The 13,930-nt window shown below is 35.6% G+C and overlaps 1 protein-coding gene across 1 annotated transcript in view; it reads right to left on the bottom strand.

Annotated features, from left to right (window-relative positions):
• LOC118205041 (latrophilin Cirl-like) overlaps window positions 1–13,930 on the bottom strand; it is a 125,526-nt gene that overhangs the window by 50,212 nt on the left and 61,384 nt on the right. Inside the window, exons 3-4 of the mRNA XM_035377324.2 lie at window positions 13,065–13,120; window positions 6,192–6,251 (exon numbers count right to left, since the gene is read on the bottom strand). Of these exons, the coding sequence (XP_035233215.2) occupies window positions 6,192–6,249 (58 nt within the window). The 5' untranslated portion in view covers window positions 6,250–6,251; window positions 13,065–13,120. The remainder of the gene's footprint in view (window positions 1–6,191; window positions 6,252–13,064; window positions 13,121–13,930) is intronic.

Below are 13,930 nucleotides of genomic sequence, written 5' to 3'. Positions count from 1 at the left end.
ACATTTTTAGAAAATGCAGTACTCCGAAATTAAATTATTGCTAAAAAAATAAGTAAAGCTAAGTAAAAAGTCATAATTTCGAACAACTTCTTTAATGACGATCACTGTGTATTTTTGTTGTCATTTCTTGATTTCTGCTGTACTAAGCATAATGAACATGTTTTCTCAACCCTGTTCATATTCTTCCTTTGTTTTTGCTGTCACTACCGCGGCAAGAAAGCCTTTTCGACCATGCATTGCTATGTGATGTTTCATCGTCTAGGTGTACTCTATCTCTCCTGAAACTTTGTAACCGATTTGCTGAAACACCCTGTATATATACCGAAGAGCCATTACATTATGACCACCATCTATAACAATGGGCTCGCCCAGGAACAAAACCACTGCGCATGCGCGGCTGATGTTTAAGTATATAAAGCGGCTATGCGTTGTCTTTCCAAACATAGCGCGATTAGCGACATAATGGGAAAATCAGCTGATTTATCAGACTTCGATAAAGGTCAAATCGTTATGGCTCTGCGAATGGGAACATCAATATCAGAAACAGTGCGTTTAGAGGGCTGTTCATGTGCAATTCTTGTGAGCACATATCGAAAGTGGTGAATGGATGGTGAAACGACAAGCCGTCGACGACAGAATGCTACGTATTGTTCGCCGTGACCGAAGAGGTACAATAGCCGAAATCACCACCAGCTACAACAGTGGCGACCCATACAGTAGTTCTCAACGCACTGTGTAGCGTACATTACTGCGTATGGGCCTACGCAGCCAGAGGCCGAAGCATGTACCTGAACTGAAGGTACGGCATCGCCAGTAGGTTTGCAATGGGCCAAGAAACATCGGAATTGGACATTAGAAGAATGGAAGAAAGTTGCATGGAAAGTTGCATCACGTTTTCTGGTCCATTACATCGACGGGCGTGTGCTAATACGCCGATGTCCAAATGAAACCCTGGCTTCCAGATGCACAGTTGGACGGAGACAAACCGGTGGCGGAAGTATTATGGTGTGTGCAATGTTTTCATGGGGCACATTAGGACCGATAATCCGCATAGAACAATCCCTGACGTCTTTGCGCTACGTGAACATCGTTGCAGATCAGGTTCCCCTATTCATGATAACAGTATTTCCGGCGGGGAATGGTGTTTACCAACAGGATGATGCACCATGTCGTTGCTACCCTCTCGCAATGTGCGGGAATTGCGGGACTATTTGGTAAACGATTGGTACCAGATACCTCAGACTACATATCAGCACCTTATGGAGTCAATGACACGCCGGTTGCTTGCAATTTTGAGGGATAAAGGTGGTTCCACATGTTATTAACAGGGTGGTCATAATGTAATGGCTCTTCGGTGCATTTTTCTCAACAGTTGACTACAGACATATACGTTAAATCACAAAAATGCTTTAAATAACGCAAACATTTATGTTTTAGCATTTTAAAATTTATATACGCTTTCTAAAAAATAAATCACAAAATCAATGACTCCTGTACGACAAAAACTGAAATATTTAATTTCAAAATTTAGGATATGGGACGTAGTTTCCAGCTTGTATTGAGGGGCAAAATTAATTACAAATTAATTAAAATAATTCGAAATTGATATTATTTTAATGCCAGTCGGTGATATTCTTTTGAGATTTCCTAGGCAACATTCTTCAATTTATCATTTTGTTATAAACTATACGCCGAAAGAATTTTCACACAATTAAATTGTTTTCAAACGCTAAAACTATGTTATTAATGCTTTCATGAAATTTTGTTATAACTATCTAATACTTTTCCAAATATACAAATTTATTAAATAAGGAATGTTTTTATTTTCTAAAAAACTAAACTCAGTGGCGTAACAGCACTAATGGGCCAAGGCCTGCAGTGCGCGAAATCTGCTTTCTTGACCCGTGGGCCGCGGGGTGCGTAAGCATATGCCCTGAACAAGTGGTCAGCTTGTCGCAGGACCCCCAGCGTTTAGTCCCCAAACTAACTTGGTACTCATTTTATCGACGCAAGTGATGGAAATCAAGGGATGAAAGGCTGAGTCGACCTTGTCCAGCCCGGGAATCGAACCTCAGACCTGTGGTGCTGCTGCGCGATGCGCTAGCCACTGCGCCTATATTTTTATTTGTACATCTTAGAAATATTAGTTGGCTATGTGCCAACACTGAAGGCGCTGGTGTTTTTTCTACAATATGAATTCTATGATTTCTGTGAATAAGATCTCGGTTTTGGAGAGAAAAGGAAGAAGAAAAGTAAAAATATATTGTTAAATAACTTTTCACAAAAATTTGCTTAGAAATGTTCGTCACTTAATTTATTAACATCATACTTTTTCTAAAATTATATTTTATTTTTACTTATCCACAAATGTAAACATTTTCTCTTCAAATTACGTAAGACGCCTGAATGTAATCTGCTGAATGTAATTTTTGTGGTACTACAGTAAAAAATTTTGTATTTTATTTTTTATAATGCGCATAAAATTTACCTATTTTAAGGGCAAAGGGAACATACAAAAAGGCCGTAGAGATCCGAGAACGCAAAATTAGATTTCGTAATTTAAAAAAAAAAAAAAAAACTTTAAATTTAAAATTGCCAAGTTATGAACATTTTGCGTCATTTGAAACATTTTTATCATTGAATGGTTGTTTGGTTAATTGTTTAAAGCAAATCAGCTCGAGGGTTGTTTGTTAATGTGGAGAGATACCTTCGTGAAAACCTTCGCCGGGATTTGAACCCAGGAGTAACTACCAGTGTTCAGCGCTTTTGACACTGCAAGTGTAGGTCTATGTCCAAAGGTTCCTAAAATAAAGGCTGGGTAAGGACTTAAGAGGACACGGAGTGTGTGTATATGCACAAACACTCACAAATTCAGAAAATGGGAGAAAGCAAATCAAAGATTCTTTAACTCCATTCGCGCCAGTTGCTGCTTCAAAATGTAAATAAGTAAGCAAAAATAGCAAAAATATTTCATTTCCTCCTCATGGAACGCTAGTTTAGATATATGTATATACTAAAGGAAAAAGAAAGGGAAACGATGAAGTAATTAGGAGATAGGGAGAAAAAAGAATGATTCGATTTGATAAGTTCTAATTCTTTATCACGAAGCAGACTGCAACCATCATAATTTTACTGCTTACTGATAGATTAATGGAATACGAAAGAAATAAGGCAAAGAATACGTGGGCTGTCTGCCTAAGATGAAGAATGCCTTCGTGTATGGCTTTCTAAGGCAGTTCACTTTAAACATGAGGAAAATCAACCACGCAACTAACCCATCTGCTTGGGATCGAACCTTGGTCAAATTATCAATATTCAGCGGTACTGGCTACTGCTTTTGTGAATACATTAAAAAATACGTTCCTTTAATTAGACAATTGCGTTTTATTTACTTTAAATGTATATTCTAATATTACAAACATTTAAAATTTTCTAAACTCTCTTAAAGCATTCCAAATAGTAAGAAAAAACAGCTTTAATGGCTTAAGTGATAGCATTTTCTGATAAACTATACAGTCCAGAACAAACATGTTCTAATCCAGGAAATGTCAATAGTGGCTGCTGAAATTAATCGTCAGCATCGAATAGTACGACGATTTACTCCATTTCATGAGAAAGATACCTTATAGTTAAAGAAGATAATATAAAATCCTACGAAATACCTCTTAGATAGAGACAAAAGTTTCACTGAAGGTTTTTGGTAAGGATTTCTAAGGATTCGTATTGACACTTCACAGAAAAGGAAATCGTAAAAAGTCATGTTATTTCCAACCCGAACATCAGGATATGAAGAAATCAAGAATGTAGCATTTTGCAATCCTTTTTCTTTGCTTAGGATAGTAAAAAAGTTAAATAAAAATATCCATAGTGACACTTTTTAAATTTAGGAAGTGGAATGATTGAGTGGCTGCTTCGCCTATTTTAGATGTTGGCAATTTTGGATCTACAAGCATTGCTCAAATTATACGCATAGACCAGCGATTCTCAACCGGTGGTACGCGTTACCACTGGTGGTACTCAAGAGAAAAATAGGTGGTACGCAAGGAAAGTAATTTTAACTATTAAATTCAGAAATCTCGTGAAGATAAAGAACAGCTGATAGAAATTTCCTGTGATCGAACACTAACTGAAGATTTCAAAAATCACACCACATTCGTTAACTTTTGGCTGAAGCGGAAAAAAGAATTTAAAAGCATTTCAAATAAGGCTATTAAACTTTTATTGCCTTTTTGCACACCCTATTTGTGCCAACAAAGATTTTCTTCCTCGTTACATTTGAAAAATAAATACAGAACACAATTAAAATTGGATCTTAATTTATGGTTAAAACTAATCGAACTAAGACCAGACATAACGAAATTGATCTCTCTTAAACAGGCCCAAATATCACACTAAATTTTAGAATTAGAGTATTATAACTTAAATTTTGCTAATTAAAATGGCAACCAATTTTTAATATATTTTTTGTGAGCTTATTAAATACAAATATCCAATAGGTTCGTGATCCGAGTCACGGCGAGGGCACTACTCATTTTACACTTCTCTTGCTTCGAAATGAACTAATGTCTCTACAGTTGCGCCCGAACTAAAAATGGTGGAAAATGATGATTTTTCACCTCCAGGATTTGGTGAATGGGTACCCTAAAAAAAAAACCAGTCGCCCTTTAAAAGGGGAAATATATAAGGTATTTCTCCCGCCTTCTTAGCATGTCTTCGTGGTGTAGTGGTCAGCACGCTCAACGCGTACTCGAGAGGCCGTGGTTCGAGTCCCGACGAAAGCGTTGCTCATTTTCCATCTCTAATGCTTCGAAATAACCTAATGTCTCTACAACCTTATTCTTATCCTCTTTGAAAGCAATTTCTCAGCATATGTTAGTACCAGTATATTTATATTTTAAAAATATAATTAATTGAAATTCATTTAATTTTATATTGGTATTAATTACGTTAATAGAAAAAATATATTTGTCTATAATAATTCAAGGCTACTAGAGTTTTGATAATCTTTAGTCTATTAACTAAAAATTAAACAAATGTTGGTACTCACATTATGAAATTGATGAGCTTGCACAGATGATATTCTTGCACAGCTGTTCTATGTTTGGACGCATGCGGGTAAGCTTAAGCTCTAAGATCGGCACATAATTCGAGTGGATATTGGTACTTTGTTTTTATTAGAGTAGGAGACTAAAATCTTTTATTATCCATAAATGTAGAAGCAAAGTGAATTATAATTATTAAAGCACAGTTGTGCAGTTTATATTCTATTCCATTGTCATTGGTAATGGAATCCAGAAATTAACAATGCCTTCTGCATGGAGTTTTATTTTACGTCTGTGTCATTAGAGAGTTCAGTTAGTTCTTCCTTTTCATTCAATGACAGTTTTTTATTTTAAAAATCGCAATGGAAATGATCATGAGAGTATGAAAATTCGTTATGCTTGCCACTTGGAAAATAGGTTTCAAATTGTGATCTCATAGTTCCGATATGCGAACATATGTCATCGCGTTATTCTTTCCCAATAATGTTATTTTCTACTGAAAAAAAGATTTTAACGTTGGAAACGGTGAAAATTTTCTCTGTAGGACAGACTAATTCATGGTTAACAATACAACTAACTCATAAACAAGTTTACTCTCAAACCTCTTTATTTTAGCAAGGGTACTGAGAACAGTCACTGACCTTGTAGACAGGGAATTAGTTTATTTAATTCTGAGAATACGATTGAAAGAAATGCCAGATTATTTAGCCAAATGTCATCAGCAATAGGACGTTTTTAAAAATCTAAGAGGACCACAAGGGCAGGCTTCGAGAACCAGAGCTTGAGAAACATTGCCCTATAATGGTTTCGATATTATAAAAAAAAAAGACAGAATGTTTATCAACACACTTCCTGACTGTAATGCATAAATAAAGTTTTTGAAAGTATAGTATACGCACAGGCCGTTCTTTCTAAGGGGGTAAGTGTCAAATATTTATTTGTTACATCCTGTTTAATGAAGACCTGTAGTCTTCAAATTATCAATCTGCAAGAATGATAGTTTTTTTCGCCAAGAGATGGCGAAGAAATCGTATATCATTACAGTACACAGTACAATTTAAGAGCCTTAATAACAACATAAAGAGCCGGGAAATGCCAGCTTTTTGCTTCGTTTTGAATAGAAAATACTTTAGTCAATGAAAAATTTACCTGGTCTCCTGGCTGATGCAGCTGAAAGAAGCAACCCCAAAAGAAGGCCTACTTCCATTGCTAAAAGAAACAGAATAATTCACGTTATTAAAAATACATAAGTTTTCTTAACTTTCAGTACTTCAGTGTATGATTATTATAGTTATAAAAGGACAGTTTTAATCAACATATTATTTATATTATTACAGCGTTAACGTATTATTTACATTATCATAGATGTGTAACATTTGCAATGTAAACTTCGTAATCTGAGGAATACAAATATATAATGATCTAATTTATTTAGACGTTTTATTCCTATTCTGTCCAATATTGTGCGAGATTCTCCATCCAGTTAATAATTTTCTCCTAACTACTGTTTTACGAAGCCGCAGTAGTGGTCTAACGGTTAATGTCGTTGGAATATCTCCTCAGTCACAAGCTTCGTATGGTTGGTTTTCCGCATCTTCAACATGAATATGAATCAGTTTCCCTTAGAAATTCCTCCACGAGGGCTACCTGGTTCTCTTTCCTTAGCCAGCAAGCCCTCGTGTCCTCTGCCATATTGGAAAAAACCTAATCTGTTTTAGGAAACTAAATTCTGTTTACATAAAAATATTTACAGAAGAGGCATATCAACACTGAATAGGTTAGTTTAGTTTTTTTGAATATGGCTAAGCCACGAAGGCTATCTGCATATGAGGAGGGATGTCTTCGTGGAGACTTTTTTTGAGGAAGCTGGTACATTTTCATCTTACACATGAAGAAAAGCACGGAAAACCAACAATGCAGCCAGTACATTCGCCTGGGTTTAAACCCAAACCAGGTCAAACTGCCATTATTCAGCGGTCTTAACCGTTCGGCCACTGGTGTGGGCGTCAATACTCAGTATATAGCTATAGGTTGAAAATTATGTTTCAGAATATGGGAAAATTTACGTGCACTTAAATTTGTGCTTTTTGTGCAAAATATCTAGCTCCAATATGGGCATTTAAGATGTCGGTAAAATTGGGGGGGGGGTAAGTGATTAATCCACATTTATATTACTAATAGCACGCTCGAAAAAATTCTAATCACAGCATCAAAATAACAGCGTTATTTTTATTTTGTGTGTTTCATGAAATATATTTTCTGGTGTTTTATTATTACCAGATTATCCTACCACGCAGTTGCTTCGCGCTTCAGTTAAGATCAATGACTTATGAGAATTTGCGATCGATGGGTCCAGAAGATCCATACAGGGCGACATATGGGATCTCAACCGCCTCCACTCGTCAATGTCCATCTAGTCTGTATCGCCATTAGGGAATCTGCAGTCACATCACGTACCATAGGTCAGGAAATCGGCGATTTGCACAGTGCCAAATATCCGCTCGTACGGCTTGATTAACTCTGTAACGGCACGGATTATCAGCAAGGCGACCTCTGCTTCAAGTCTCTTGCCGCTATAGAACATAAATCGGCACCAACAATGCTGCATTCAGCGACACACATGAACATATCAATGGCGTGACGTCGTCCTCTCTGACGAATCCCGCTTTTGCTTGCCGCAATACATCCGAGTATACAGGCAGCGAAGAGATCGGACGTGGAAATCTTGCATTCTTTATTGCCCTACTGGTTCATTTCTTTAATATGGTACGAAGAGCTAATAAGTACACGTTCACCTCCAGTCCGCATATCTGATACTTTGACCAATTACCGTTGCGTTAACAAGGTTTTTAATGCCCATACCTGTGCTGTATTTTTGAGGCCACATCGTCTCACTAATTCAACAGAACAGTTTGAGACCACATGCTATCTACGGAGTCCTACATTTCCTAAATGCGAGGTTCATTTCCTAAGGTGTTCCGATTCCTGCCTTGGTCAGTGCCTTCTCCAGATCTTTCACCAAATGGAAACATTTGTCAACAGCGACAGAGAAAGTGGAACAACAACGCCTGCCAACCAGTACGATAGATTACCAGATGAATTCTAGCGCAGGAACTGAAGATATATGGAGGATAATATCAGTAACTGCCTTTCAAAGTCCATTTGATTCAATGCCCACAGTTGCTACTGTTGCCAGAAGTGGATGCTGGAGCTATTCATTTCCGCTTGCTGTATGCCCAAAACTAAGTGAAATTTTCCTATTCCCCCCCCCCATCATAATGCATTTATAAAATAAATATTATTCCACTTATCCTCCAAGGTCTAGCATATTAATCAATATTATCCTCAATATTGGAGGTCAATATTATCCTCCAAGGTCTAGCATTTTTAATGGTTAGCAGTATACTACTGCTCAGCGATCTTACACTTTCTGCAACTGATGGACGCTTTTCTTACTAAGATTAGACAGAGCATTGAAAAGAAAGTTTGTAAAATCAGTTATTTTCAGTACAGCATACTTAGAATAAAAATTATACAATAGATTTATAAAAAAATTACCAACAATTAAATCCTTATTGTTTTTTTTTTTTTAAAGAAAGACATGAGTCCAGAATAATATTAATTAAATAAAACCTCCTTTATGTTAGTTGGTTTACGACAAAACAACTAAGCTCTTTTGGCCTAGGATAGGATGGCTTTACAGAAAGCTTTCACAAATTCGCCATCTTTAAATTAGGTTCACAGTAGTTCAAGCTTCAGTTTTTAAAACACGCGAATAGCTGTATTTATTAAATATTACGTAATTAATTAACCTAAGTACCCTAAACTAATAAAAACTCCAGGTTTGATGGCTAGGTTCATATGTTTTATTTTATACACTACCACGTTGAAATATTCTGTTTTGTTGAACATCACGTAAAAACAATTGCAAAATGAAAACACATTGATGTGCTGATCATAATAAAGCGTTAAATTTCAAATAATTTGTATTGAATTTTCACAAATCATAATTTTTTGTAGTTTTCATACCAGTTGCTCAGTACGGCAAATCATGCCAGGATTATCTCCTTAATTATTAAAGGAAAGAATGTCTTCATGTAGGATTTTCCAAAGAAAACTTGCTCAGATTTATGTTGTACATGAAGAATAACATAAAAATAAAAAAAGTGGAAATGTTTATTTTGAAACACGTAACCAAGTTATTGCAGAAACATATTTACAATTTTATAGTTTAACGAGTACCATTAAAAGAATCGCAAGAGAAGCGTTATTTCAACATTTATGAACATGGGACAAGTTCATCTTTCTAAATAATACTCTTAAGATATGCGAACCATTTTAATATTTCTCATACGAAAGGTTCCACATCGATATTTGAAACAAGAGCGGAGCAAGTATGACGATAAAATTTATAATAATTATGAATACAGAAATGATAGGGAAAATTTAAATATGAGCGAATCACTACATCATACTGAAACTCCCTTTAAACAGTACTTTATTAAAGAGAAAATAGTTTGATACTTTTCTATTGTATCTTTCTGTGTTAAAAAGAAACGCCGCCAATTCAGAGGATAAGACTGCTGGTATAATGGGTACCTCATTCCGAGCTCATATCTCAACGAACGGGCTGATTACATAGCACTTTCGTAGTTTTCTCCGTGTATGACGTGGTTATGAGTCAGTTTCCCTTCATAAGTTCTCTATGAGAGCTTTCTTCCTATGGCACACAGCCCTTGCATCCTTTGGTAAAATCAGTTAATTAACTGGCGTTTATACTCAGATAGGAAATACAGAAATAAACGTTTCAGCTTCGAAAACTGCTGTACTTTTTTAGTTCAGTTTTAATTTCATTTAACTGTAAAAATTCAGTTTTATCAGATGACAACACTGAGTATTTATATTTATAAACCAAGAGAAGCGAAGTATTTGTTAAATTTTTCCTTGGTATGTATTTCAGCAAATCGCATTCCACTCAGCTTCGAATATTGCAATTCCTATTTCTGTAAACATCAGTAAATGGTTCTCTTTGTGGCGAAAAAAAAATGTTTTTGTTTTTTAGTTACAGTTTTCGTATCGTGAGCATATATTTCTTCTCATTAAAATGCTTAGTTGTTTAGGCTTACAGTTTTCAGGTGCTAAGCTAAAACCTGATTAAATATATTGTTTTGGGGAAGTTAAACGTTTCCTTACCCCCATAACGTATTTTAAAACCTTACTTAACATACACACTTAGAAAAAAAAAAAAAAAAAAAAGGATGCACCACGACGCACCGAGAAGATATAAAGCAAATTGGACACAAATTCATATGCATACAGGTTTCGACGGAAAATGCAAAATTTTACATTTTGGCTGCCAATGAATGAACGGTTGTACGGACCATTTGATCTGCGCAACTGGTAGGATATTTAAGAGGAGAAATTACGATTCCAGGTCAAATTCTTCACGAATTTCATTCCATGTACTCTGGTAGACAGTAACTATGCCTGGCATACAGGTGCGCGAACAATATGCGCAGATGTCAGAATTTGAGAGAGGCCGTGTAGTTGGACTCAAGCCGGTTGATCTTATCGGCGAATAATTCGACATTTGAGCAGGAGCGATGCCACTATTAGACAATGTTGGCAGGAATGGGTGAACCATGGCCGCACACAGCGTCAAGAAGAAAGCGGTAGCCTAGAGAAACGACAGAACGTGAAGACCGAGCAATCGTCAGAGCGACACTCACAGCCCCAGATGCATCATTATCATCGATTGTACGTGCAATTAGTGCTTCAATGACCGCAAGGACCATTCACAGACGGCTCACAGAAAGGAGGCTAAGGTCACGGCGCCCCTTGCGCCGTGACCTCTGTACAACGTCAAGCCCATTTGCAGTGGTATCGGGCTCATTCGCACTGGAATGTCACTGACTGGAGTAGAATAGTCTTCAGTGATGAGTCCCACTTTGAACTGAGCCCCGATGACCAGCGACGGCGAAGTCTGGAGACGTAACGGACAGCGGTGTGATACCAACCTGACTGTCTTCCGGCAGACAGGCCGACAACCAGGAGTGATGGTTTGGGGTGCCATTTCATTTCATAGTAGGACCCATTTGATTGTCATCCGTCGCAACCTTACAGCACAGCGGTACGTCGACGAAATTCTAAGGCCCGTTGTGTTGCCCTTCATGTCACGCCACCCTGGGCTTACATTTCAGCAAGATAATGTCCGCCCCCACGCTGCACATGTTTCTACTGCTTGCCTTAGTGCTTGCCGAACATTACCTTGGCCAGCAAGATCGCCGGATCTCTCTCGTATTGAGCACGTTTGGAGCATTATGGGCAGAGCTCTCCAACCAGCTAGGGATGTTGACGATCTAACACGCCATTTGGACAGAATTTGGCACGATATCCCTTTAAAAGGATATCCGGAACCTCTATCAGTCGATGCCAAGCCGAATAACTGCTTGCATAAGATCCAGAGGCAGAGCGTTACTGACTTTTTTTTCACTTTATCACTTGAATACATCATCCAATTTTTCTCAAATTGTAATAATTTGTCTTTCTGTTCATGTACATCACTTCTACCAATTTTCGTCTCATTCGGATAACTCCTTCTTGGTGCGTCTTTTTTTTTTTTTTTTTTTTTTTGGTCTGTCTAAGTGTGTATTTTAATCAAATCTTTTACAGCTTGTGATTAATAGCTGTCGGATATAAAATTATTAGTGGTACAATACAATAATTTAATAACAGTAGAAATTTAGGTAATTAATGCTAAAAGTTCCATAGTAAGTATTATGAACGTATTAAAAGTCATCGAAGGGAATTAAATTTTCTTGTAACTTAAATCAATTTACCTTGCTTGGCTGTCATCTTCATTATAATAAACTTTTAAAATTTTCTCAGAAATGCTCCCAATTACAAACAGAAACGGAATGATTCTAGTATTCCTTCTCAACCCCCCCTTTTTTAAAAAAAAAAATTAACAGCACAGTAGTGTCTCCTGCGGGTAGATACAACCGCACATAATACTGTTTCGCCTGGGCTTTGCCAAAAAAATAAAATAAAAAAATAAAAAATAAAAAAAAAGTCACAGTTTTAAGTCACATGTAATACCCGAATGTCCGAATGTTAAATAAATTTCTAGTAGTCAAAATTGCTTCAACACGAAGGGAACGCAGTTAATCAATTTATTTTATAAATACATTATAACAGAAATTTACGTTACTACGATTACATTTACGTTAACTATTTTCATGCACTTTTACCATTTGTACTATATTATGATCACCATTACATGATTATCACAATTGTTATTAAATAAAAATACGATTTTGAAATATAAAGTAATTGTGAATAATATTTTTGCACATGAGATAGACAGAACGAAAGAAATATATTAGTCACAAGTCATTCATTCTATTCTTTCATTAGTCACTTCATTAGTCACAACTTCATTTTCGTCTTTACTTGGTATTAAAATTCTATTAATAATTCCATAAAATGTAGGTTTTAATTCGAATTCGAACGTAGGCTCCCTTAGTAAGATTACGGCAGGCTGCTTCTGTGCTACTTAGTCTATAACTGAGCTTCTCGTTTCCCGCCTTCCCTATTTGATGTATGAAACTGTGCCAATTGAATTTGAATGCGATCGGCCCTTCACAATGTATCTAAGAGCTTTTCCTCTCCATTTTAAACTACTATTATTGTTGATTTGTGTAATACAGCTATAATTTTATGATATTTATGTCACTGGCATCAAGCTGACAAATCAAAAATTATTTCATAAATAAAATATACCAAACTACGTGGCCAGTCTTTGTGGTAACCAACTTATCGGATATGTGAAAACGTTTTTCGGAATTCTAACTAGCATATTGTACTGAAGTTTTTATAATGCATATGAGCAAATGCCCTAACACGATAAACAAATAAATATTTAAAATAAAGATTTTTCAAATAATTTGTTATATTAAGGTAGATAAATTTCTAGAATGCAGAATTTATTCCTTGGTGAGTAATCAGTGCACTGAAACTTACCTAAAAGTGTCAAATGAAAAATCTAAAGGCATGCGGCTGTCCAGCTATTTGATTACCTATGCAAAATAAATAAATAAATAAAAATAAATAAAAATAAAATAAATAAATAAATAATAAAATAAATAAACAATTAAATAAATAAATAAATAAAAATAAAAAATAAAATGATTATTGTACTTGTTTTTGTAAACTTGAAGTACATATAAACAAAATTAAACATGAAATTTTCAACAATGCAAATTAAGAAAATCTATTGGGGAGGAGGAAACAGCATATATAAATATAATTATAATGTTATGTGCTTTTCAAATTTTTAATACAAATTTGCTTTTCAAATTTTTAAATGTGCTTTTCAAATTTTTAAATGTGCTTTTCAAATTTTTAATAATAATAAATTTTTAATATTTTTTTCTAATTTCTGATACTAATATTCATTACTTTACTATTTAAATATTAACCAAGAACATCAAATATGCTGCACGAGATGGTTAAATTTCACATAAAGTCCGCATACATATGAAAAATTACTTGGTTATCAAGTAATCTTAAAAAAGCTATATCCCCCACCAATGGCTGAATCATTAAGGCTACTGAATAATAATTCAACTCACCTTTGATCCAAAGCGAACAGCCTGGCTGCATGGTTGGTTTTCATGGTTTTTCCATGTGTAACGTAAATATGAGCCAGTCGTCCTCAGAAAATTTTCCACAAAGACATCGCTCAACTAAGGCGATAACCTTGGTGAGCTTTGCCATATTCAATTAATGTAACTTTAAAAAAGCCAAACTATTCAGTACAAGCATGTGCACTGAAATTTCTGATCGTGCAGACCCAACAAGATACGGGACTTTTAAACCAAATTGGT

The sequence above is a fragment of the Stegodyphus dumicola genome, chromosome X1 (genome assembly GCF_044657685.1).
Source record: "Stegodyphus dumicola isolate Sdum_Otavi_A_Nest chromosome X1, ASM4465768v1".
In the NCBI taxonomy this organism is placed as follows: Eukaryota; Metazoa; Arthropoda; class Arachnida; order Araneae; family Eresidae; genus Stegodyphus; species Stegodyphus dumicola.
Note: the sequence above shows the minus strand (reverse complement) of the source record. Positions and strands in the feature narration are given on the sequence as shown.